Here is a 25,376-nt window from a genome sequence, read left to right on the forward strand (position 1 = left end):
GCCTGTGAACCTGTGATCCTTCTATCTCAGCTTCTGAGTACTGGGATTACAAATGTGCACCACCACGCCTGGCTTACCTTTTTTTTTTTTTTTTTAATTGCTGGGAAGGATGGAGTAGAAAACATAACCTAGGATGGATTTGGTGTTTTCCTTTCTCAAATGGTAAAGGACTAGGAAAGTAAAAGGCTCATCAAATTGTGTCCCCCCACCATTTTTTTTTTTTTGTGTGTGTGTGTGTGTGTGTGGTATTGGGGATGGAACCCAGGGGCATTCTACCTCTGAGCTATACCCCTAACCCTGTTTTATTTTTTATTTTGAAACTGGGTATCATTAAGTTAGGGAGCTCATTAAGTTACTGAGGCTGGTCATGAACCTGTGATTCTCCTGCCTTAACCTCCCAAGAACTGGGATTCCATGCGTGTACCACCATGCCTGGCTCCAAAATAAATTTTGAGATTCTTTACTCTCAAAATATGTGTGTTACCTACCATACCCCATTTTCTTTTAAACACTTCTTATGTGAAAATTGTCGATTTTGTTGCTAAAAAATTCCTTGCATCTTTTTTTTGGTACTGGGTATTGAACCCAAAGGCATTCTACCTCTGAGCTGTCCTTTTTTAGTCTTTATTTATTTATTTATTTATTTATTTATTTATTTTGGTGGTACTGGGGTTCCTGGAAACCCTTCTACCTCCGGGCTACACTCCCAGACCCATTTTTTAAGTGTGTTTTTGTTTGTTTGTTTGTTTGTTTGTTTTTTTAACTTGGAAACAGGGTGTCTTAAGCCAGCAAAGCTGGCTTTGAACCTGGATGATCATCTTGTCTCCACCTCCCAAGCTCGGGGATTACAAGCGTGCGCCACCACTCCCGGCTCTATTCTTTATTTTGAAATAGGGTCTCACTAAGTTGCAGAGGGTCTCACCTAAGTAGCTGAGGCTGGCCACGAACCTGAGATCCTCCTGTCTCAGTCTCCCAGTATCGGGACTACAAGTTCCTGGCCCCTTTTTATTCTTCATATTGAAACAGGGTCCTGCATCCAGGCATGGCGGTGCACGCTTAGAACCCCAGTACTTGGGATGCCGAGACTGGAAGATTGCAGCTTTGAGGACAGCTTAATCAACACTCCACCGGGTGGGGTGGCGATGCTTGTAATCTCAGCATTTCTGCAGCTGAGACGGGAGGCTCGCAGGTATTTGGCAAGCCTCAGCTACTTAGTGAGGCCCTCCATAACATAATGAGACCCTATTTCCAAATAAAGAATAAAAAATAAGGCAGGGGATATAGCTCAGAGGCCGATGCCCCTGGGTTCCATCACCAGACCCACACACACACAAAACAAACAGACCTTACCAAGGGCCCAGCGAGCACTGTGTGGGAGCTCGGCTGAGGAGTCCAGGCCTTGAGCACTGAGAGAAGATTGAGCAGGTTCTTGAAAACCTGGGCCCTGGAGGCAGACTCCGTGTTGTGAAGTCTTGGCTCCACATAGATCATTCATCCAGACCTCAGCCCTCCTCATAAAGCCAGGTCGGCAGCCTGCCTCTCAGCAACTCTGAGGGTGAAAGGAGAGGCACGCCAGCGTCCGAAGTGTGCTGGCACCCAGGGACCCAAGCACATTGCGCTCTGGCGGGGAGGGGTGCTGGGGCGGACCTCGGGGCACTCTGCCTCTGACCTACACCCTCAGCCCTTTTGATTTTTTATTTGGAAACAGGGTCTCACTAAGTTGCGGAGGCAGCCTCCCAAATACTGGGATTACAGGCCTGCACCACCATGCCCTGAAGCCAGCCTCAGCTACTTAGTGAGGCTCTCAGCAACTTAGTGAGGCTCTCAGCAACTTAGTGAGACCCTGTTTCCAACTAAAATATAAAATAGGTCTGGGAGTGTAACCCGGAGGTAGAATCCCTGGGTTTCATCTCTAGTACCACACACACACAAAAAAAAAAAAAAGAAAGAAAGAAAGAAAGAAGAGAGAAAAGGAAAGAAAAGGTAGTACAGATATCCCAGAATGGTAAAAACAAAACCCAAAACCCCCAGTGTTCTTTTGGGCAGCGCTGGGGTCCAGCTCAGGAGCGTCACACCACCGAGCTGCCGCCGAGCTGCATCCTCGGCCCTTTTAGTTGTTTTCTTGAGAAAGCGTCTTGGCAGGTGCATGATCCTCCTGCCCGCGCTGTACGTAGGTAGCTGGGATTGCGGGCTAGACCCCGAAACACTTAAGCGCGAATCTCCTGAGAATCGTTCATTCTGCGCGGTCTCGGCACCGGGGTCGTGCTGAGGCGCCTTGACGCGTGTTTAGTGGTAGCACTGATAGGCAGCCGCCTGCCAGGCCGCTCCTGCTGGCCCGGGAGGTGTCCAAGCCATGCATGTGGTTCCGTCTCTATAGACCGCGCCCCCTTAGGTGAGCCCAGTGGTTGTGTAGGAAACCCCCCGTTCTAGAATCATCCTCCTGCTTACGTTAGCAGGACGATTATACAGGAGGCTTTGGGTCCTCTATTTGCATCACGTTAGGAGGCGCAGGCTGGTGAGGTTGTGCGTGCGTGCGTGCGTGCGTGCGTGAACGAGATCTCTCTTCTCTGCAGCAGCCACACTTCACTGTGTGAGCAGCCGTGGCGTGTGGGGTGAGATGTTGGGCGCTGTCGACTCCTGTTTTCCGACAAGCCTTCCTTCCGCCTGGAGGTTTTAGTGTCCATCAGTATCTGTGCCGTGACCATGACCCAAACACAACCAGAGACAAAGCTGCCGAGCACAGTCCTGGGGCCTGCGACGGCTCTTTCTGTCCTTATAGCCAAAGAGACTGTGTGGGCTATGTCCAGAGATTACTTGCGTGATTTTCTGGGGGCTGTGTTTCCACAGAACCAGTTTATAGATTTTCCTTTTTTGGGGGGGGTTAAATTGTACTGAAGTACAATGTACATATGAAAGCCTGCAACAAGCAGAGCCCGAGGTATTGTGGCGTGCACGGGTGGTGGGGATTGGACCCAGGGGAATTCTACCTCCAGGCTTCACCTCCAGCCCTGTTTTTATTTTGTTCACGGAAACAGGGCCTCATTAAGTAGCTGCCGCTGACCGCAAACCTGCGATCCTCCCGTCTCAGCCTGCCAAGTACCGGGATTAGAAGTGTGCGCCACCACGCCCAGCTTATTTATTTTGAAACAAGGTCTCACTAAGTTGCAGAGGGCCTAAGTAGCTGAGGCTGGCCGCGAACCTGCAGTCCTCCTGTTTCAGCCTCCCCAGTACCGGGTTTACAGCGTGCACCACCACGCGTGGCTTTGTATGGAAGTTTCTGATGGTGCAAATCTGAATGGGGCTAATTTTTCTCAGCTGAATTGCAGCTGTAAGCGGCTCCTCGGTGTAGACACCGGGCCTGGGTACTTGGAATGCGTGCGCCTGTGCCTTCTGGGCCATCACCTCATCCTCACTCCTGGTGGCTGGCGCTTGACCTCCGGAGGTCACCTGGAGCCAGCTTCAGAGCGGCTTTGAGCTGCTGCCCCTGTGTCAGGACCTCAGTCCTGCAAACGCTGCCCCTCGGTCGTCAGAACGTCAGGGAACACGGAGCGTCCTTCCTCTCAGGGTTTGACTTCGCTGACCATCTGCTCTTGGGCAGATATACTTCCTCCCTTAGACCGGAGCCACAGGCTAAGTTTAGTAACAGGACGTTTGTAGGGACCCTTGTGCGGTCCCACACTCTGATCTCCACGAGCTGTCACCGCACACCACAGAAGGGCCGGTCACTGCAGCCTCTCTAATAAGATTAAGGGGATTTCAGGCGGAAGAAGAATCAGTACTGTGCTGTGGCTGTTGTTTATCAGTGGCGACAGCCAGTATCAGTTGAATACCTAACCAAGTGATGGGCCTTTTAAAGTCTCTCTCTCAGCTGGGCACGGTGGCGCACACTTGTAATCCCAGCACTTGGGAGGCTGAGGCAGAGAATCACCTGATGTCATGGTTCTAGTTCAGGGAAGCGGTGCTGGCTTGGGAAGCAGCATTAGGTGACTGACTGTGTGTGCTGTCCTGGGAATTTCTGGGCCTGGAGGCATGGTGCATCACGAATCTCCAAAAGGGCTGCGGCCAACAGGGAACCAGGCTGCCGGTGGGTTCGTTCGCTTGTTCTGGGCTGGCTGCACCTGACCACTCCCAGTGGGTACCGGCCTTGTCAAGGGCTGACAGCTGGCCTGCATTCAGAGAGCCCGGGCGGGTGGCAGGGAGGGAGGCCCCTGTACTGTGGGCGGGGCACACACAAGTGGGGTGTGGGCTGGGGCAGTTGAGAGGTTAAATGAAGGAGGGGGTGAATGTGCCTGGAAACATTTGGGCCCCAACTCAAAGTAGAATTTCCTTTGCAGATAAAGGGCTGCGTCCTGCAGATTGTCTGTTCTTGGAAGGCCTATCTCTGGGTAGAGTGGAGCCATTGAGAAAGTGTTTGTTAAAGTCCCACCCAATCCCAAGTCTGTGAATTTGTGGTTATTTCTTTTTGTTTGGCAATATTTACTTCTCTACTCTTTCTCTTAAAGTATTATGCTATTTCCTGCTGGTAATTAGAGAAAAAAATTAATGATACATGGCGTGTGAGAATTTATTAGTTGAATAACAAGACTAACACATGGGACACTGTTAGCAAACTAAAGCAGATGTAAACAAAAGCCAAGTGTTTTGCCGGGCAAGTGTGATCTCTGTACTTGGGAAGGATGAGACAGGAGGACCGCCGGTTCAAAGCTAGCCTCAGCTACTTAGTGAGACCCTGGGCAACTTAGTGAGACTGTTTTCAAAATAAAGAATTAGAAGCCGGGCGTGGTGGCGCACGCTTATAATCCCAGTACTTGGGAGGCTGAGACAGGAGGATTGCAGGTTCAAAGCCAGCCTCAGCAACTTAGTGAGACCCTGTTTCCAAATAAAATATAAAATAGGTCTGGAAGTGTAGCCTGGAGGTAGAAAGCCCCTGGGTTCCATCCCAGTAAAACACACACACACACACACACACACACACACACACACACACTTAAAAATAGGGCTGGGAATGTGACTCAGAGGCAGAGCACCCTGGGTTCAATCCCCATTATCACAAAAAAAAGAAGCCAAAATGTTGATGATCTATTTCAAATACGGGGGAGCTGGCGTGGTGGAGGCCGGCAGACCTGGGCCTAAGGACTAATGCGATTTGCCCAGCAGAATGAGCAGGCCTCCCCGCAGTGCAGCAGGCCAGAAAGCAGGCCGGAGACGTGAACTTCTGAGCTGGATCCAGAGCTGAGTCCGAGTGGAGAAAGACCCATCTGGTGGCTTTGTACAAAAGATAAAGACCTGAGAGCCAGCTCCTTCTGAGGTCACTTAAGCCCTGCAGGAGCTTAAAACTTAGAGGGAGGGGCTGGTTGTGGCGACCACAGGCGGAGCCAGGTATTAAATGAAGTAGTGAAGAGCCCAGGCCCACCTGGGTCACATCCCAGATGACTTTGGCAGAAATTGCAGGAAACGCCCAAGGCTAGATGCTCTGTGGCTCTGGGTGTCCCAGCCTCTTAGGGTAATTATGAGGATTAAGCAAGATAAAGAATTAGGCAATTTAATGCACAATAAACCTTGGCTGCTGCTTTGATTTATGAAGTAGCGGAGGTCTCAAAGTGCCGCCCTCAGGCCAGGACTGCCTCTCCTGTGAGCGCCTACGTTTTCCCCGCAGTGCCAGGAAGTGGGCGCCGCACTTCCGAGGCTTTTGCAATGTTGACTCACAGCCCAGAGAGAGGATCTGAGATCACCCTGAAGAGCTCTTGCGCCTGTTCCAGGCCGGCTGCCTGGGTTTCCAGCCCCAAGAGCGGGCCAGTTGGTATGTCTCCAGCCCCACACCCACCACCATTGCCAGTGTTGAAGCCAAACCCCAGCTTTGTGTGTGTGTGTGGTACTGGGGATGGAACCCAGGGCATTCTATCTCTGAGCTACACCCCCAGTCCAATTTTTTATTCTCTATTTTGAAACAGGGTCTCGCTGAGCTGCAAAGGGCCTCGCTACCACGATCCTCCTGTCTCAGCCTCCTGAATGCTGGGATCACAAGCGTGGGTGTGAGTCATGACTTACTGCCAGTCCTGGCTGGCAGAACTGACAGCCCAAGGCCACACAGAGGGAGGGAGCGGGGCGGCCAGTGGGAGGCCAGCCAAGAATCTGGTGATTCTGCCTTTAAACACAGCAGCCGGGCTGTAAAACACTCCTTTTCCAGTCATGGGAAAGTGATTGAATAAAAAGCGCTGCTAGGGAACTATGTATGTATTTGTTTTTGTGGTACAGAGGATGGAACCCAAGGGCATTCTACCTCTGAGCCACACCCCAGCCCTATTTTTATTTATTTGTTTACTTTCCGGAACTGGGGATGGAACCCAAAGGCCTTCTACTTCTGAGCAACTCCCAGCTCTATTTTTCATTCTTCATTTTGAAACAGGGTCTCACTGAGCTGCAAGGGGCCTCACTAAGTAGCTGAGGCTGTCTGCAAACCTCGATCTCCCAAATACCGGGATTACAAGTGTGTGCCCCCCGTGCCCGTTTTTTTTTTATTATTTATTTTGAAACAAAGTCTCAGCAATTTGCAGAGGCCTCTCTAAGTAGCTGGAGCTGGCCCCGAACCTGCCATTCACCTGTCTCAGCCTGTCTCATTCACCTCAGGGATTACAAGCGTGCGCCACCACGCCTGGAAACTGTGTTTTCACACCTTACAGTTTCTGAAAAATGGACGGCATGGTATTCTGATGTGCTGTGATCTCCTAGTTTTGAATTCTAGAGAGACTTAGGGACAAAGCGGAGGTCGCTCTCTCTCCAGCTGGCGGCCACTCTCTCCTGACGCAGAGACGCGGTTTAACCTAACCAGCCCTGTGTGAACTGTAGGCTCCTGGATATTCCAGGTGGGCGCTGGCTGCTGAGATTTTCCGTATTGCCTTGGGCGTCTGGGTGGGAGCAGGATTGCTGACATGGTTTCTTTCTCTTTCATTATCTCCATTTTCTCTCCAAAGCCCTAAGGAAAGTGGTTGTAATCTTAGCCCACCCCATTAGGAGTGTTGCAGATCCGGCCTCTGTCTCAGTATTTCCAGAAGCTCAGGGGCTTTGTTTTTTCTATGTGTAGCAGTCAGGTATGGAGACCTGGAGTCTTAAGGCAGCAGAAACCTTTCTAAAAATGCTTTAATTGGCTGGGCGTGGTGGCACATGCCTGCAACCCCAGCATTCTGGAGGCTGAGGCAGGAGGATCGTGCAGGTAGAAGCCAGCCTCAGCTACTGAGTGAGGCTCTCAGCAACTTAGTGAGGCCCTGTTTCCAAATAAAGTATAAAATAGGTCTGGGAGTGTAGCCGGAGGTAGAAAAACACCAGGGTTCCACCCCCAGTACCACACACCAAAAAAATGCTTTAGTTGATTCATAAATTGTTTCTGATCATTGTGCTAGAATGCAGATTAGGTATTTGGAGACCAGGTGGAATATGGTGTTTGTAGTTCAGAGCTTTTCTGCATCTGCTGAATATTGACAGAAATTCCTCCGAGCCTGCCAGCTACCTAAGAAATGTTAGTGTCTTGAAAACATTGAATCCATTATGAAAAATAGGTTTGACTTGTAGGGTATGTATGATGTATGTACATGTGTGTATGGTACCAGGGGTTGGACCCAGGTAGCTACACCCGTCTTTTATTATTATTATTATTTGTTTAGAAACAGCGTTTCACTGGCTTGTTGAGAGTCTGGCTAAGTAGCGGAGGCTGGCCTGGAACCTGTCACCCTCCTGTCTCTGCCTCACGAGCCCTGAGATTACAAGGGTGCACCACACACCCGACTCCTTGGAAGCCAAGCTCAGTGCAGCGGGCGTGTTTTCCATGCTCCGGCTCACCTCTCCTCTCCCTCTGCCCCACAGTGAACACCTACCTCTTCATGATGCAGGCCCAGGGCATCCTGCTCCGGGACAACATGAGGACCATAGGAGCTCAGATGTATGAGCAGGTGGTTCGCAGTGCTTACCCCAAGAGGAACAACAGCCTCAACGACTCAGGTGCGTGCTTACCCAGGGGCGGGCACTCTGCCTCGCGAGAGGGAAGGCCTGGCTGGATTTGACTGACTCCAAGGAGCAGCGCCTGCCCAGGGAGTCCTAGCAGGTGCTGGGTGCCCAGTTTTGACTCTTGGTACTTTTCAGGGAGGCAAAGGGCATCTTTCAGAATGCTCTTTAAGATAACCCTTTTCAGTGTGGTGGCCACCAGTGCCTCGCCAGTACGCAGGTTAGGCGTCCACTTAGGGCCCTGACAGAATAGGCACCAAAAAAAATTTTTTTAAACATTCTTTTTTTTTTTTTTGGTGGTACTGGGGTTCCTGGAAACCCTTCTACCTCCAGGCTACACTCCCAGACCTATTTTCACATTTTTATTTGGAAACAGGGTCTCCTAAGCCAGTGCGCGCGCATGTGCGCGCGCGCGGCTGGCTTCAAACCTGCACGATCCTCCTGTCTCCGCCTCCCAAGCGCGGGGATTACACAAAAAAATTTTTTTAATTACTGTGTTAGGGATGGAACCCAGGAGCATTTTATCCGAGCTATACCCCCAGTCCTATTTTTTTAGTCTTCATTTCGAAACAAGGCCTCACTAAGTAGCTGAGGCTAGCTGTGAAACCCAGATCCTCCTGTCTCAGCCTCCCAAGCTCTGGGATTACAAGCGTGCGCCACCACGCCCGGCTGTTGTTTCTTAATATATTATTCAGAAGGAACAGTGTTTTGCTTGCTTCCTGCTCGTTGCTGCCATGCTCCTTTTGTTGCTGCGTGAAGTGAGTAGAATGACTATTTTCTAGGTTCGCTTATGAAAGGCTCAGCGTGTCGCCTCTGGGGACGCTTGACACCTGTTAGCTGCATGTAACTATGGTGTTGCTGTTGCCAGCCAACAGTGTCGGGGTCCTGGATACTCCGAGCTGGCTGCTGGCTGCTGTCTTTCCATATGCCTTGGGTTTCTGGGTGGGAGCAGGATTGCTGACGTTGTTCCTTTCATTAATATCCGTTTTCTCTCCAAAACCCTAAGAAAAGTGAGTACCTGTCGTTGAATTTGTCCCCTGAGTACTTGTAGAGTAGGCAGCTGTATCCTTATATAAAGGACTCATGTTTTAGCCCTTTGATCTTGGAAACTCTTCCAGTGCTCTTTAAAAAATAATCTGAAGCCAGGCGTGGTGGTGCACACTTGTAATCCCAGCACTTAGGAGGCTGAGACAGGAGGATCACACAGGTTCAAAGCCCGTCTCAGCTTCTTAGTGAGGCTCTCAGCAACTTAGTGAGACTTTGTTTCCAAAAAAAATGTAAAAACGTCTGGGAGTGTAGCCTGGAGGTAGAAAGCCTCTGGGTTCCCCCCCTCCCAGCACCCCCTTCACACACACACACAACCTGAAGCTGGACATGGTGTAGTAATCCCAGATCTTGGGAAGCTGAGACAGGAAGATCGCAGGTTCTAAGCCAGCCTCAACAGTTTAGCAAGACCCTCTACACCCTAGCAAGACCTTGTTTCATTTCAAAATAAAAAAATAAGCCAGGCATGGTGCACACACTTATAATCCCAGTATCTAGGAATCTGAGACAGAAGGATCACAGATTCAAAGCCAGCTGTAGCAATTTAGTGAAGTTCTCGGCAACCTAGTGAGACGTCGTTTCCAAATAATAAAAACCAGGTATCGCTTGGAGGTAGAGTCCCCTGGGTTCCGTTCCCAGCACTAAGCAAATCTGTCCGTACATGGCTGGGGTGAAGCTCAGGGGCAGAGCACCCCGACTCGAAGTCAGAGTTGAAGATTCTGCACCTGTGTAGGGTGCAGAGTGTTTGTGAACGGGGAGTTTTAATTTTCACAGAATCAGCATGAATCCAAACGGACTGGTAAAAGAGACTTTTAATACATTGTAAAAAAAATTGTGCAGAGTGGTGGAAAGATCGCAGCTCGGAGTGCAGCTCTGCCACCCCTGGCCGCGTTCCTCCCCACATTGTGGGTGGCCTGCTTCTGTGTATCTGGAAAGAGGGCGCCAGAGGGCCCTTCCTGTGCCCCAGTGACAGTCCCCAGGAAAAGGGTACTGACTTCCACGTCCTCGGAACCCCACCACAGTGAAGGAAAGGGATTATCTCTTTTTTTGTCATACTAGGGTTGAACCCAGAGGCATGCTACCTCCAAGCTACACCCCCAGCTCTTTTTTTTTTTTTTTTTTTGGTCCCTGGGGATGGAACCCAGGGACCTTCTACTTCCGGGCTCTACTCCCAGACCTATTTTATATTTTTTATTTGTAAACTGGGTCTCTTAAGACAGCAAAGGCTGGCTTCGAACCTGTGCAATCCTCCTGTCTCAGCCTCCCAAGTGTGGGGATTACAAGCGTGCACCACCACGCCCAGCCCCCCAGCCCTATTTTATTCTTTATTTTGAAACCGTGTGTCACTAAGTTGAAGAGGGCCTCACTAAATAGCTGAGGCTGTCCGTGAACTGCGATCCTCCTGTCTCAGCCTCCCAAGTATTGGGATTACAAGCGTGTGCCACCATACCCAGCTATTTCCTTTCCTTTCTTTCTTCCTTCTTCCCTTATTCAGTTCTCTCTCTCTTTCTTTCCTTCCTTCTTTCTTTCCTTCCCTCCCAGGTTTATTCTACCTCCAAGTTACACCTCCACCCCTATTTTATTTTTATTTTGAAACGGGGTCTCACTGGGTTGGGTGAAGCTGTCCTCGAACCTGTAGTCCTCCTGTTTCAGCTTTCCAAGTATAGGGATTACAAACAGTACCACCAACCTGGCTGACATTTATTTTCCTAATGACATAAATCCTGGAGAAGGAAAACTGGAAAGGAGACCCCAGCAAAGATTTGGAAGCTGGAAAGCCAATGAGCCAGTTAGAGAGGCCTGGCCAGGTCCCAGGGCACTGACCGCCAAGGCAGCGGCAGGGAAGCCGGAGCCAGCCAGTGCACCCGGGCACCATTGCCCAGGGCGCGGAAACGGGGCAAAGGTGGCACTCAGCCAGCTGCAGCCAGGTCCCAGACCCCCCATCCTGGCGGAACACTAGAGGAAGGCCCTCAACCTGGGGACACCCGGCAGGGTGGTGCTTGGAAAGCCAGAGATTCTTCTGTCCCAGCCTCCGTGGCCCCTTCGCTTCCAGGCTGCCACCAGCCAGCACTGCACGGTTCTGCAGGGGTCAGAGTGGATTTCTCTGTGGAATCCGACCAACCCAGAGGAAAGACCTACAGACACCAGGGGTTTCCCAGCCAGACTTCCTGCTCAGGGCAGCAGGGCTGGAAGGGCTGGCCTCAGACCTTCAGAGAGCAGCAGCTAGCCATGTCAAACAAATACGGAGAGCAGGAGGGAGCTGTGGTCACCAGGGCAATCCCAGGCATTCCACAGCTGAAGGCCATGGATTTCCAGCCTTACAGGCTCACCTGCAATTATACCTGCCTGTAAGCCCAGCTGCTTAGGTTGAGACTGGAGGATTCAAGTTCTAGGCCAGCCTGGGCAAGTCAGCAAGAAGACCCTGTCTCAAAAAAAAAAAAAAAAAAAAAGGCCAGGCTGGAGCTGAGTGTAGGACACGTGCTTGACATTTGCCAGGCCTGCATTCGACCCCTACAACTGCAGTAAGTAAATATAGCCCACCAATGGCCAGCACTGTTTCCAGCCTAGACTTTATAAGCTGAACCATGTAGGTGCATGAAGTTTGAAAACCATGTACCTCCCATTTCTCCCTTTCAGGCATCCGCCTAGAGCGTGTGCTGCACGAAGGTTGAAATCTAGCGTAGGGAAGTGAGGTTCGGTGGCGTCCTAGACGGGGAAGGCAGCGGCCCGGCAGCACGCGCGCACGTCTGTGATCCCTGTACTTGGGAGGCTGAGACAGAAGGATCACAGGTTCAAGACCAGCCTCAGTGAGACCCTGATTCTAAAAAAAAAAACACCAAAAACAAAAACACAGGCGTGGTGGGTGGCACACGCTTGTTTGTAATCCCAGCACTTGGGAGACTCGGGAGGCTGAGACAGGAGGGTTGCACAGGTTCAAGGCCAGCCTCAGCTACTTAGAGAGGCTCTCAGCAACTTAGTGAGACCCTGTTTCCAAATAAAGTATAAAATAGGTCTGGGAGTATAGCCTGGAGGTAGAAGAGTTCCACCCCCAGTGCCACAAAAAAAAAAAAAAAAAGGAAGGAAGGAGTGGGAGTGTAGCTCAGAGGTGGAATACCCCTGGGTTCAATCCCCCAGTACCAGAGAGACAGAGACCGTGGTGGCCTTGTGACAGCCGCAGGCAGGAGGGCCAGGAGGTGCCACGCGCCTTCCCGGGGGGGGGCGGTGAAGGTGTGCTTGGTCCTAGGAGGGGGCGGGGCAGGGAAGGCGCGTTAATGTGATTCCACAATCCCATGTGAAACTGGGTCCCTGCAACAAGACCATGGAGAGAACAGCATGCTTGCCTTTCTGTGCTTCTTGGCTCCCAGGACGGGGACGGGCAGGCAGGACCGGGAGAAGGCGGCACGCAGGACCCCTCGTCTCCTGCACTGGAAGTGGGCACATTAGACCAGATTGGGAACGTCAAGCCTGGCCGTTGGGCAGCAGAGGGGAAGTCGGCACAAATGCCGATGGTCAGTGAGGGCCGAGAGTGTCGCTCTGGGGCCGGGCCTGGAGGCACATGTGTGTCATCCCAGCATTGGGAGGCTGAGACCGGAGGATCATGGTTCGTGGACAGCCTCAGCGACTTAGTGAGGCCCTCTGCAACTCAGTGAGTCCCGGTTTTAAAATAAAATAAAAATAGGGCAGAGGGTATAGCTCAGAGGTCTAATGCCCCTGGGTTCCATCCCCAGACCTGCAAAAAAAAAAAAAAAAAAAGTGTCGCTCTGCAGAACAGAATGGGAGGAGGCGCTGCTGCTTGGATTTCACTTCATGACAGCTGGCTCCGAGCCGAGTGCATCAGAGCCCATAGCACCCACGTCGGGGAGGCGCCCATGAAAGCAGGACCCTCTGGTTTCCTTTCTACGCTGGCTTTGGCTTTGGCCCCGGCACAGAGCCGACCAGTGCCTGCTGCCGCCGCCGGCCGCCGGCCACCGGGGAAGGACTGGCAGAGGCGGGCGGGCACTGCGATGACTGCGGGACGCTCTGAGTTGCCTTTCCCTCGCCTCCCCAGATTACCCTCTTGACCTGAACCACAGCGAGACCTTCCTCCAGACCACGACGTTTCTTCCCGAAGACTTCACCTACTTTGCAAACCACCCCTGCCCCGAGAGGCTCCCTTCCATGAGTGAGTAGTCCAGCCCGCTCCCTGCCTGCCTGTACACGGGGCCCCTGGGTCCCTGTGCCCCACGCCTCTGCCATGCTCCAGGCCGCCACCCGCTTCGTGGCAACCTGGGCCCAGTACAGCGTCCCAGAGAGAAGGCAGGCAGCCGCTTGGGGCGTTTCTCCGGTCAGTCTTCATTGTTTCGAACTAGCTGGATGTGACAGGAACCTGCCCGCCTGCCTCTTCTAGGGATTTGAGCCCGGGCAGCCTTCCTCTGAGCTCGTTACCCTCATCCAGCTTTTTTTGCCCCTCCCCCCTTCTCTCTCTAATTTTGAATGGTCTCAGGGGGGCATGGTGGCACAGACGTCTAATCCTAGGACTTGGGAGGCTGAGACAAGGAGATCGTAGATACAAAGCCAGCCGTAGCAACTTAGGCTGTCTACAACTTAGCAAGACCCTGTTTCCAAATACAAAAATAAAATAGGGCTGGGGGTGTGGCTCAGAGGTAGAATGTGCCCGGATTTGATCTCCAGTACCAACTAAATAAATAGGAATAGGCTTCTAACAGGCCTGAAGCTGGCGTTGTCAGATCATCCTTTTACTCCCACGTTTGTGTGCATTTATTTTGATGCTGGGAATTGAACTCAAGAGAGCCCTCCTACTGAGCTGCACTTTCAGGTCTTTTTGCTTTTTATTTTGAAACAGAGTCTCACGAAGTTGCTGAGGCTGGCCTTGAACTTGGGGTCATCTTGTCTCAGACTCTTGAGTACTGGGATTGCAGGGCATGAGCCACCAGGCCTGGCTTTCACTAGCGTGTGTGTGTGTGTGTGTGTGTGTGTGTGTGTGTGTGTGTGTGTGTACAGAGACTGGGGATTGAGGCCCCCCCCCCTTATGGTTCCCTGGATGGAACCCAGGGGCATTCTGCCTCCAAGCTACACCCCTGCCCTATTTTTTATTCTTTATTTTGAAACAGGGTCTTGCTGAGTTGCAAAGGGCCTCACTAAGTAGCCGAGGCTGTCTGCGAACCACGATCCTTCAGTCTCCGCCTCCAGAATGCTGGGATTATAAGCGTGCACCTCCATGCCTGGCTAACTTTATTTATTTATTTATTTATTTATTTATTTATTTATTTATTTATGGTGGTACTGGGGTTCCTGGAAACCCTTCTACCTCAGGGCTACACTACTCCCAGACCTATTTTTATATATTTTTATTTGGAAACAGGGTCTCTTAAGCCAGTGAAGGCTGGCTTCGAACCTGCGCGATCCTCCTGTATCCGCCTCCCAAGTGTGCGCCCCCACGCCCAGCTAAGCCCATTTATTTTGAGACAGGGTCTCACTAGTTTGATGAGAGTCTCACTGCCTGCTGAGGCTGTTCTCAAACCTGCAAGTACTCTGATTGTAAGTGTGTGCCTTCACGCCCAGCAAGTGTCGTTTTTGATTCTTAGCCTCTATCAGAGCCCAGTGTCTTGAGTTCCTGGCGATTGGGTCGAGAGTGACTGGGATCTGGGCTTGCCTCCGGAGTGAGCTGACGTGGCCTGAGCACGGCCACTCTTCTGCCGTTCTGCTTAATCTTAGCTGCTGGGCTTTTGCCTCCTTGCCAGATGGTAGTGTGCGCTGAAACGCAAGGCAGATGGTAGGAGGGAGCCCCGTCCTGCTGGAGCCCCTTCAGTGTGAAGCTTCTGCTCCTCCAGAGCCCCCTGGATGAGAGACTGCCGTTTTCTGGCCTTCTAATCCATTTTCCCTCTCTGTTCAGAGGGCCCAATAGACATAAACATGAGTGAAATCGCAATGGACGACATCCATGAACTCTTCTCCAGAGACCCTGCCATCAAGCCCGGAGGCCACTGGGCGCCTTCTGATTGCATACCTCGATGGAAGGTAGGCGCAAGGCCAGGCCCCAGGGCTGGGGGCACGTTGGCCCGGCCGTCCTGCGAGCCACCCACATTCAACAACTGACGTCTCAGGGTTTGGACTTGATGAGGAGGAATGGGTTTCCACAAACGCTCTCCCATAGCCACAGGAATCTGCCTCGTTCTGATGGTGAAGCACGGCCCTCTGTCCCCCCAGGAGCATGATGGGAGCGGGGCGGAGGGTCTTAGGGACGGGTTGGCTGAAACCATCTCAAAGCCAGCGCCTCATGCTCAGCCTCCAGGGGCCAGCACAAGCCCGCGGGGGAGCGATGGGGGAGCCCAGCTGGGCGCCGAGGTTTGCTCAGGGTTGTTCTGGGGTGCAGTGTAGGTCAGGCTTCTGGCATCAGCCTGAGGCCCTTGTTTCAACCAGGAGCTTTTAAAGTTCATGTTCTGTGCGGCTCTGTTAGGTGCTGGGTAGAGTTGATTATCAGTGAGCTGCTGAAAATACATACATGCATTCCCTCTCAAACACACGCACACTGCATAAGCATGTAAGGTGTAACGCGTATACATTTAAAAGTTTATTTTGGGCTGGGGGGCACATGCTTGTAATCCCAGCATTTGGGAGGCTGAGACAGGAGGATTCAGGTTTATAGACAGCCTTACTACTTAGTGAGACATTCTGCAACTTGGTGAGACCCTGTTTTATTTTTTTTATTTTTTATTTTTGGTGGTACTGGGGGTGGAACCCAGGGGCTTTCCACCTCCGGGCTATACTCCCAGACCTTTTTTTTATATTTCATTTGGAAACAGGGTCTCACTAAGTTACTGAGAGCCTCACTAAGTAGCTGAGGCTGGCTTTGAACCTGTGCGATCCTCCTGTCTCAGCCTCCCAAGCGCGGGGATTACAAGCGTGCGGCACCACACCCGGCTGAGACCCTGTTTTAAAAATAAAGAATAAAAAATAGGGCTGGGGGTTTAGCTCAGAGATATAATGCCCCCGGGTTCCATCTCCAGTACTGAAAAATAAAAAAATTATTTTGGCTTCTCTGTTCACACATCTGTTGGCTGAGGTGTAGACGGCCTGTGCTCCTGGGGCTGTGGCCTGGGTTGGACTCGTCTGCAGGCCTGTGATGGACGGGGCTTGCTGTGTCCATTGACTTCCAAGGGAGGGTTGCCAGCATAGGTCTGCTTTCGGGGCCACGGAGGGTGAGATGGCCAGCCTCCCAGAACCCCCCAGGCGCTGACCGGACGTGTGCTGTGACCCCTCCAGGTGGCGATCCTCATCCCCTTCCGGAACCGCCATGAGCACCTCCCAGTCCTGCTCAGACACCTGATCCCCATGCTCCAGCGCCAGCGCCTGCAATTCGCCTTCTACGTGGTCGAGCAGGTGAGCGGCCTTTCTTCTTTCTCTCCTCCTCCTCCTCCTGCTCCTCCTCCTCCTCCTCCCTCTTCTTCTTCCTCCTCCTTTCTCCTCCTTCCTCCTCCTCCTCCTTTCTCCTCCCCTCCTCCCCTCCTCCTCCTCCCCTCCTCCCCTCCTCCTCCCCTCCTCCTCCTCCCCTCCTCCCCTCCTCTCCTCCTCCTCCTCCTCCTCCTCCTCCCCTCCTCCCCTCCTCCCCTCCCCTCCTCTCCTCCTCCTCCCCTCCTCCCCTCCTCCCCTCCTCCTCCTCCCCTCCTCTCCTCCTCCTCCTCCCCTCCCCTCCTCCCCTCCTCCTCCTCCCCTCCCCTCCTCCCCTCCTCCTCCTCCCCTCCTCTCCTCCTCCTCCCCTCCCCTCCCCTCCTCTCCTCCTCCTCCCCTCCTCCCCTCCTCTCCTCCTCCTCCTCCCCTCCCCTCCTCTCCTCCTCCTCCCCTCCTCCCCTCCTCCTTCCTCTTCCTCCTCTCCTCCTCCTCCTCCCCTCCCCTCCTCCTCCTCCCCTCCTCCCCTCCTCCTTCCTCTCCCTCCTCTCCTCCTCCTCCTCCCCTCCCCTCCTCTCCTCCTCCTCCCCTCCTCCCCTCCTCCTCCTCCCCTCCTCTCCTCCTCCTCCTCCCCTCCCCTCCTCTCCTCCTCCTCCCCTCCTCCCTCCTCTTCCTCCTCTCCTCCTCCTCCTCCCCTCCCCTCCTCCTCCTCCCCTCCTCCCCTCCTCCTTCCTCTCCCTCCTCCCTTCCTCCCCTCCTCTCCTCCTCCTCCCCCTCCTCCTTCCTCTTCCTCCTCCCCTCCTCTCCTCCTCCTCCTCCCCTCCCCTCCTCCTCCTCCCCTCCCCTCCCCTCCTCCTCCTCCCCTCCTCCTCCTCCCGTCCTCTCCTCCTCGTGTTCCTTCTCCTGTTCCTCCTCCCCTCCTCCTGTTCCTCCTCCCCCTCCTCCTGTTCCTCCTCCCCCTCCTCCTTCCTCCTCCTCCTCCCCTCTTCCTGTTCCTCCTCCCCCTCCTCCTCCCTCCTCCTCCTCCCTTCCTCCTTCTGTTCCTCCTCTCTTCCTCCTCCTCCTTCCTCCTCCTCCCCCTCCCCTCCTCCTGATCCTCCTCCCCTCCTCCTTTTTTTGTGGATCTGGGGATGGAACCCAGGGGTATTTGACCTCCGAGCTACACCCCCTGCTCTATTTTTTATTCTTTATTTTGAAACAGAGTCTCACTGAGTTGCAGAGGGCCTCACTAAGTAGCTGAGGCTGGCCATGAACTGCGATCCTCCGGTCTCAGCCTCCCGAATGCTGGGATTACAAGCGTGTGCCACCATCCCTGACTGCTTCTTTCTCCTCTGAGACAGCAGTTCAGGCTGAGGTCTTAGACCGCGCTGCCCTGAGGTGGGATGGGAGCAGAGACGCCCGTGCTCACTGTGAGGCGCCGCCGGCCAGCAGGCTGGAGCCTGGGGTGGAGTGCCGCCGGTGGCAAAGGCCACTTGAGCGGGGTTTCTCTTGGCTGCTTTGGGTGGTGTCTTCTGGCTCCAGTCTAGGAAATCCCTGTTACGGCGAGGAGCTGCTTTGAGCTCCAGCACACGGCCTGAGCCAGAGGACGTGCCTGCTTTTTTTTTTCCATACTTGGAGTGGAACCTGGGGCATTCTTGCTGGTTCCTGTACATGCCGTCCGGTGAAGGGTGGGTTTTCTGCCTCCCGCAGCCTTGAGGAGAGAGCTTGGCCTTGCCACCTCTTATTTTCTGAGGCCTGGGGACTGAACCCAGGGCCCGTACACTGTACGCACGAGGCAAGAGCTCTCCCGCCGAGCTCCATCCCGCCTCCTTTATTTTGGAGATCGAGGCCCTGGGTAGTAGTACTGTGTGTCATTGGCCTCCTTGATTTTGAGGAGATCGAGGCCCTGGGTGAGTTGTACTGTGTGTCAGTGCAGAGGGCGCTGGGCCTGCTCACGCGAGCCCGGCATGCTCCCCAGTTCCTTCTAATACATCCTTTGGTGTGGAGGGCAGTGGGGATTCTGCTTTAAGAATCCTTTGAAAAAGAGAAGTCTGCTTTTCTCAGGTTGGCACCCAGCCCTTTAACCGCGCCATGCTTTTCAACGTCGGCTTTCAAGAAGCGATGAAGGACTTGGATTGGGACTGTCTGATTTTTCATGACGTCGATCATATACCAGAAAGTGATCGCAACTACTACGGATGCGGGCAGATGCCCAGGCACTTTGCAACTAAACTGGACAAGTACATGTATCTGTGAGTAAGCACTTCCTCTCAATTAAAAGAAGTTACAAAGGCTAAAAGGTGCAAAGGTGATTAAATAAACCATCTTTGTAGCAGTTAGTTACAGTCCAGATGTCCATCAGCCAGTGCATGGGTAAACAAAGTGTGGTGTGTGCATACAGTGGAATACTATGGAGCAATGAATAGGAATGAAGTGGTGGTAAGCAGGACTCGGTTGAACCTTTAAAACGCTGTGCTGAGTGAAAGGAGCCAGACACATAGGTCGAGGTTGTAGGGTTCCGGTTACTGCAGAGGAAATGCCCAGTCCAGCGATTCTGTAGAGACAGACAGCAGAGTGGTGGCTGCCTCGGGCTGGGGACTCCGGGGGTGGTGGCTGACGATGGGTGTAAGGTTTTTTTTGAGGAGTGATGAAATATACCAGTAATGAGTTGTCGTCATGGTTGCACAACTCAGTCACTGTTCTGACAACCACTGAATCGCACGCTTCCGAGTGAACTGTATATTATGTCAGTTTTATCTCAGTAAAGCTGTTAAAAATCAAGTAAAGCCGGGCGTGGTGGCGCACGCTTGTAATCCCTGCACTTGGTGGGCAGAGACAGGAGGATCCCGCAAGTTCGAAGCCAGCCACGCTGGCTTAAGAGACCCTGTTTCCAAATAAAAACATATATATAAAAAATAGGTCTGGGAGTGTAGCCCGGAGGTAGAAGGGCTTCCAGGAACCCCAGTACCACCAAAAAAAAAAAAATCAAGTCAAGGCGGTGTGGTGGTGCATGCTGTAATCCCAAGTACGGAGGACCGCAGGTTCCCAGCTAGCTGTGGCACCTTAGCACGACCCCGAGCAAGCCAGTGAGACTCTTTTCAACATAGAAATGAAATGAAGCCAGGGTACAGCTTAGAGGTCAAATGCCCCTGGGCTCCATCCCAGCACCACACACACAGAACGACCAAGCAGGAGCCTGGTGCTGTGATGCGCGTCCGTAGTCCCGGTAAATTAGCAAGGCCCTGTTTCAAAATAAAAAATTAGCCAGGCGTGGTGGCGCAGGCTTGTAATCCCAGCATTCCGGAGGCTGAGACAGGAGGATCGCAGTTTGCAGACAGCCTCAGCTACTTAGTGAGGCCCTCTGCAACTCAGTGAGACTCCGTTTCAAAATAGAGACTTAAAAAATAGGGCTGGGGGTGTGGCTTGGAGGCAGAATGCCCCTGGGTTTCATCCCTAGTACCGCCAAAAAACAAAAAAAACAAAAACCCGAGCATGGATGTAGCAGAGGCAGAGCGTCCCTGTGTTCAGTGACCAGCACCCCCCCTCCAGTCAAGCAGGGAAAACGAGTCAGGTCCTTGGAAGGAAGAAGGGCAGTGCCAGGAGAGAAAGCAGGAGGTGCGGGCATCGGTGTGGAGGATTCGGTGGGTGTTGGGAAGCCGAGAAAAAGTCATCCTTTACCAGGCAGCACGGTGCTCTCTCTGCAGGCTTCCGTATGCCGAGTTTTTTGGTGGGGTGAGTGGCTTGACGGTGGAACAGTTTCGGAAAATCAACGGCTTTCCCAACGCCTTCTGGGGCTGGGGCGGAGAAGATGATGACCTCTGGAACAGGTACCGCCCTTCCCTCCCTCTCTCCTGCCCAGACCCAGCACAGGCCACCAGGGGCCACTCGCATCTATCTCTAGGCGGCCACTTGTGAAAGGTTAAGAAAAAGGTGAAGCCGGGCGCGGTGGCGCACGCCGTAATCCCAGCATTCGGGAGGCTGAGACGGGAGAATCCGAGTTCACGGACAGCCTCAGCTACTTAGTGAGGCCCTTTGTAACTCAGTGAGACTGCTGCAAAATAAAGAATTTAAAAAAAAAATTAGGGATTAGGGCTAGGGTGCAGCTTGGAGGTAGAATGCCCCTGGGTTCCATCCCTAGTACCACAAAAAATAAAAAAGGGTGGAATTAGCACTCACGTTATGTTGACGATATCTTTAACGTGGTATAGTCAGAATAGTATTTCAACTGGGCGTGGTGGCGCACGCTTGTCATCCCAGCATTCGGGAGGCTGAGACCGGAGGGTCGCGGTTCGTGGACAGCCTCAGCTACTTAGTGAGGCCCTCTGAAACTCAGTGAGACCCTGTTTCAAAATAAAGAATAAAAAATAAGGCTGGAGGTACGGCTTGGAGGTAAAATGTCCCTGGGTTCCATCTCTAGTACGGCCCACAAAAAAAGTATTTCAGTGTGAGTGACAGATGACATTACTCATCTCATTCTTAGCAGACCTTTGGACCCGGGTGTGTACTTTACACCCAGCGCCTCCCTTACTGCCCGGCCGCTGTCCCGCTGCTCGTGGCCACGTGGTTCCCGGCCCCACGCCGGTCAGAGCAGCTCTGCCCTGCACCGTTCTTTCTCTGATGGAGTTTTAGGAGCAGCTGAGTTGTTTTCTATTATAAGCGAGACCGGAGCACTTGGAGTCAGGGAGTGAGGTGTGTGTGGAGGAGTCCCGGGGATTGAGCCCAGGGGCATTCTGCCTCTGAGCTGTGCCCATAGCCCTGTTGTATGTTTTCATTTGAAACAGGGTCTTGCTAAGTGACTGACCCTCACTAAGTTGCCAAGGCTGGTTTCTAACCCCTGATCCTTCTGTCGCAGCCTCCTGAGTGTTGGGATTGCAGGCGCGGGCCACCACGCCCTGCGCGTCAGGTCTCTCAAGCTGTATTATAACAGAGAGCCCCCTGCCTGCCCTAAGTTGAAACCTAAAGCTTCCTGGACATCTGCGCGCCGTGTCCATGTCACTGCACTCTGCGCCAAGGGCTGGGATCTCGGGGATCTGTGCACAGCACAGGCGGGCCTCTGCTGTGGCCGAGGCCGGCCTCTCACCAGTTGTGTATACACAGCTTCACAGCCCTGCGTGTATGCAGAGTGATAGGTAAATAGTAACCTTGTAAGAGACGACTGCAGAAGAATCCCCACTGTGTATTTATTTGCTTTCTGGCTTAGCTTTGAAAAGTTAGTATTTAGGCCACTTATAATCCCAGTATTTGGGAGCCTGAGACAGGAGGATTGTGGGTTTAAGGACAGCCGCAGCAATTTAATGAAGCTTTCAGCTACTCTGTGAGATCCTGTTTCAAAATAAAAAATAAAAAATAAAATAGATCTGGAGGTATAAAAAATAAAATAACCAGGAGGTAGAAGGTTCCTGGGTTCCCCTAGTACCACAAAAGTCAATAATCAATAATCAATCAATCATGCCCAAGTATAGCTGGGAGTAGGAAACCCCTGGGGTCAGTCAATCCCTAGTCACACACACGCACACACACACATACACGCACGCGCGCGCGCGCACAACAAGGCAGGGTCGTGGGGGCCTCCGTTCGTGACTGCGTCTCCGTCTTGCAGGGTGCAGAACGCAGGCTATTCTGTGAGCCGGCCGGAGGGCGATGCGGGGAAATACAAGTCCATCCCTCACCACCACCGGGGAGAGGTGCAGTTCCTGGGAAGGTCGGTGCGCGTACTCTCACTCACCCTCCCACTGGCGCTGGCGTGTCTGAGCGCGCTGCCGCCCGCACCCCCTTCCCACAGCTGCTCCGTGTGCTCTGTTGTAGCCGCGAGTGGACATTCGGGGCGGCCTCAGGTTGTGGGGAATGAGGACCGGAAGGCCGGGGCGTCGGGAGGGTCGGGGCGGCCCCACCCCAGGTAGCTGAGCTGCTCTTCCCCGTCTCTTCGTTAATTGCAGGTGGGGCGGAGTGACGCTCGTCCACGTTCACGAGCCACTCAGTGGGGTGGGCCATTGTCTGGGCAGCGGTTCTAACTGCCAGCCGCTCCCCTGGGAGTGAGAGGGCAGCGCCACCGCGCTGTCCTCCGCCAGTTCTCAGTAGCTGCCTCTGGCGGCTGCGCTGAGACCCAGGAGAGCCACTTGAGTGGCTTGGGGATGGCGGGGCCTGGTGCGAGGCCGTAGCAGGCCGGCCGCCTCCGCCCGCTGACCTCCGCCCGGCTTTCCAGGTACGCCCTGCTGAGGAAGTCCCGGGAGCGGCAAGGGCTGGACGGCCTCAACAACCTCAACTACTTCGCGAATGTCACGTACGACGCCTTGTACAAGAACATAACTGTGAACCTGACGCCCGAGCTGGCCCAGGTGAGCGAGTACTGAGGGTGCCGGCCGGGTCTGCACGGGAAGAGGAGGACGCCGCGCCGGGAGGGAGCACGACCGGGCTGCGCAGCCACCTCCGCCTGGGACCTGCGGGATCGGCCACGGCTCCTCCGCCAGCTCTGGCTTCCTGCTCCCACAAGATACGTCTGTCCTGCTGCCCCGCCCGCCCCAGCGTCCTGCGCGAGCCACGGTCTCCAGAGCCAGCCGACGCCGCACCCTCTGCGTCACTGGTGGTCTCTTTGGTTTTGGGTGGGGATCGAGGGTGGGAGGGAGGGATTTGGGGGTGACGAATAGACATGATTATATAACAATTGCTTCTTGAAGAAGTACAGTTGTAAATAAGCCATGTAAAACGCCTTTTTAAAGTTTAATTTTATAGCTGGCTCCAACTCAAAGCGAGGGTTTATATATTAGGTCAGTGACTGGGTTGGCCAACGCAGGAACTCAGTTAAATTAGTCCGAGACGGCCGCCTCCCAGATGACGGTCATTCTGGCGGGAGGGCACCGGGCAGGCCGCTGCCCACCGGCCCTCCCTCCTGCCCTCGGCTGTGGGTCCCCCTCCCGGCAGGCGGCCAGGTACGTGTGCGACCAGGCGTCTGCCGGACGGAAGGCTGCTCGCCGGAGCCCGCTCCTCTCCCTGCGTGAAGCAGGCCACTGGGGGTTCACGCCCGCGCCCACTTCTCTGGGCTTTCCGTTTTTGTCCTTTTGAAATCACAGAGTGGGTGTTGGGCGCCCCCCATTGTCTTCTTTCTCCTGTGGAACTTGGCCACTGTTGTGAGAGCTGCGCCAGCGGCCTCAGGGGTTCTTCTGTCTCGCTTGTCGGTTTCTGGAAAGATCCTTTGCCTGCATTGCTCTTTGTGGGCCACACAGAGCTTACGGGCAGTGGAACTGGGCAGAGTCCAGCCAGGGTGCACGTGGCCGTGCCTGGTGCGCTCAGCTGGGCCGACGGGTGACCACAGCGGAGCCTGCGTTCGGGCTCGCAGAGCGCCACGAGCTGTTGCGGCGGGGCCTCCGTGCGTGTGGACTCGTGCCTCTTGGTTTTCCCGGAGCCGGAGCCCCCAGCCCCTCTCTGTCCTCGTCTGCAGAATTCAGGGAACGCCAGGCCCTCCTTTTCCCCGAGACGTTCTGAGTTGTGACGCGAGGGCTTTCTGAAGAGAACCTCACTTTTTCTTTAATTGCCTTTTTTGCCTTCACCTTAATTTTCATGGTTTACATGGGTGTGTGTGCGTGTGCATGCGTGTCGGGCGGGCTCTGCCGCCACGTGCACTGGCCCTGTGGACGTATGATCCCCACGCGTCACGTGGGCGGGATCGGCCAGGCCTCGTCCTTCTGTTCGTGTTTTGTTCTTTTGGAGAACAGAGCGGTACTTAGGAAACCAGTCGCATCGCAAAGCTCTTATCGGCTCGTATGAGAGAGCAGGTCCTGCCCTTGAGCGCTGGTAAGTTGTGTCGTGTCTGAAGAGTTTTACACGTTTCGTGCTTTACGATGCCTTCCTTAGGGGACATCGCACACTGACGTTCACTTGGCTTCCCTGTCGATGGTGCGCAGAGCAATAACGACCCCTGCCCGTCCCGCTCCCCGCCCCTGGAGGCCACGCGGCCTCCGCTGTGACCACCTGTGATGTCGTTGGAACGACGCGACAGGACAGGCTCTCCTGGGGGATGGCGTGTGAGCAGCAGGGCTGTGCACCAGTGTCATGGCCACCGAGACTACTGTCAAAGGCTAGCACTGGATAAAGAGCAAAGGCCGACGCGAGGACAGAAAGTCTGTTTTTCACTGCTTAAAGTAGGGACACCTAGATTCCCGTCTGTCACGTCCAAGTTTGTTTTATTAGCGTGGGAGCTGCCGGCGCGCAGTTGATCACCGCCCATCAAGTCAAATAGCGTATGGGAAACGGAGGAGCTCAACACACGCAGCCAGGCACGTGTGCTGTTACGAGCGTGAAATTATCAGGTTGAAAAAAGAGCTGGGGCTCGCACGTGGCCTATGCGTGCTCCAGCAGCTGAGAGTCCCCAGGCTGCTGCTGGTGGCCCATAGCGGTCCTGTCTGTGGTCGCCGCAGGCACGAAAGGTGCCCCTTCCACACTGGTGTTTTGGAGGGGCAGTATTTGCAAATAAATAGATAAATAAATAAATAAAAATTTATTTCAATGTGACAGGGACTCTCCGCAGAGCTCCTCTGCCCAGACATTAGCAGCCGAGCAGGAGCCGCAGGCGTTGATCGCGTCCACGCGCGGTGACCGTGGCGTCGAGCGTAGCTGGCTTACCTCCATCACTACATACTTCAAGCTTGCTCTTATGTTTTAAGAGGTGCCAGGGGTACATTTTTGCACTGAAATCTAAAGATGTTTTAAAAAACACTTTTCACAGAAATAGTCCTTTGTCATTACATTATTTACTCGTGTGTTTGTACATTTTTGTATGTTAATTTATGAATGATTTTTTCAGTAAAAAATACATATTCAAGAACCAAGTGTTGGTGGTTGTGTTTTTATCCAGGGTGGTTGGCTGGCCGCCGGGGCCCTTCCTCTCCTGGGGAGGCTCGGCACGGCCGCTCTGGCGTCCCGGAGGCGAACACCCGACACCCACCGCGGCCCACGCCCACCCACGGGCTTGAGAGGCA

The 25,376-nt window shown here is 53.6% G+C and overlaps 1 protein-coding gene across 1 annotated transcript in view; it reads left to right on the forward strand.

The window, feature by feature from the left end:
* The window catches only part of B4GALT5 (beta-1,4-galactosyltransferase 5), a gene marked incomplete at both ends in the record, with an annotated part of 63,199 nt that extends 40,445 nt beyond the window's left edge, over positions 1-22,754 (forward strand). Inside the window, 8 exons of the mRNA XM_080716591.1 lie at positions 7,858-7,992; positions 13,088-13,201; positions 14,933-15,057; positions 16,303-16,419; positions 18,469-18,656; positions 20,109-20,231; positions 22,004-22,105; positions 22,607-22,754. Of these exons, the coding sequence (XP_080572717.1) occupies positions 7,858-7,992; positions 13,088-13,201; positions 14,933-15,057; positions 16,303-16,419; positions 18,469-18,656; positions 20,109-20,231; positions 22,004-22,105; positions 22,607-22,754 (1,052 nt within the window). The remainder of the gene's footprint in view (positions 1-7,857; positions 7,993-13,087; positions 13,202-14,932; positions 15,058-16,302; positions 16,420-18,468; positions 18,657-20,108; positions 20,232-22,003; positions 22,106-22,606) is intronic.
* Positions 22,755-25,376: the final 2,622 nt, after the last annotated feature.

This window comes from Muscardinus avellanarius (assembly GCF_963383645.1).
Source record: "Muscardinus avellanarius genome assembly, chromosome: 19".
In the NCBI taxonomy this organism is placed as follows: Eukaryota; Metazoa; Chordata; class Mammalia; order Rodentia; family Gliridae; genus Muscardinus; species Muscardinus avellanarius.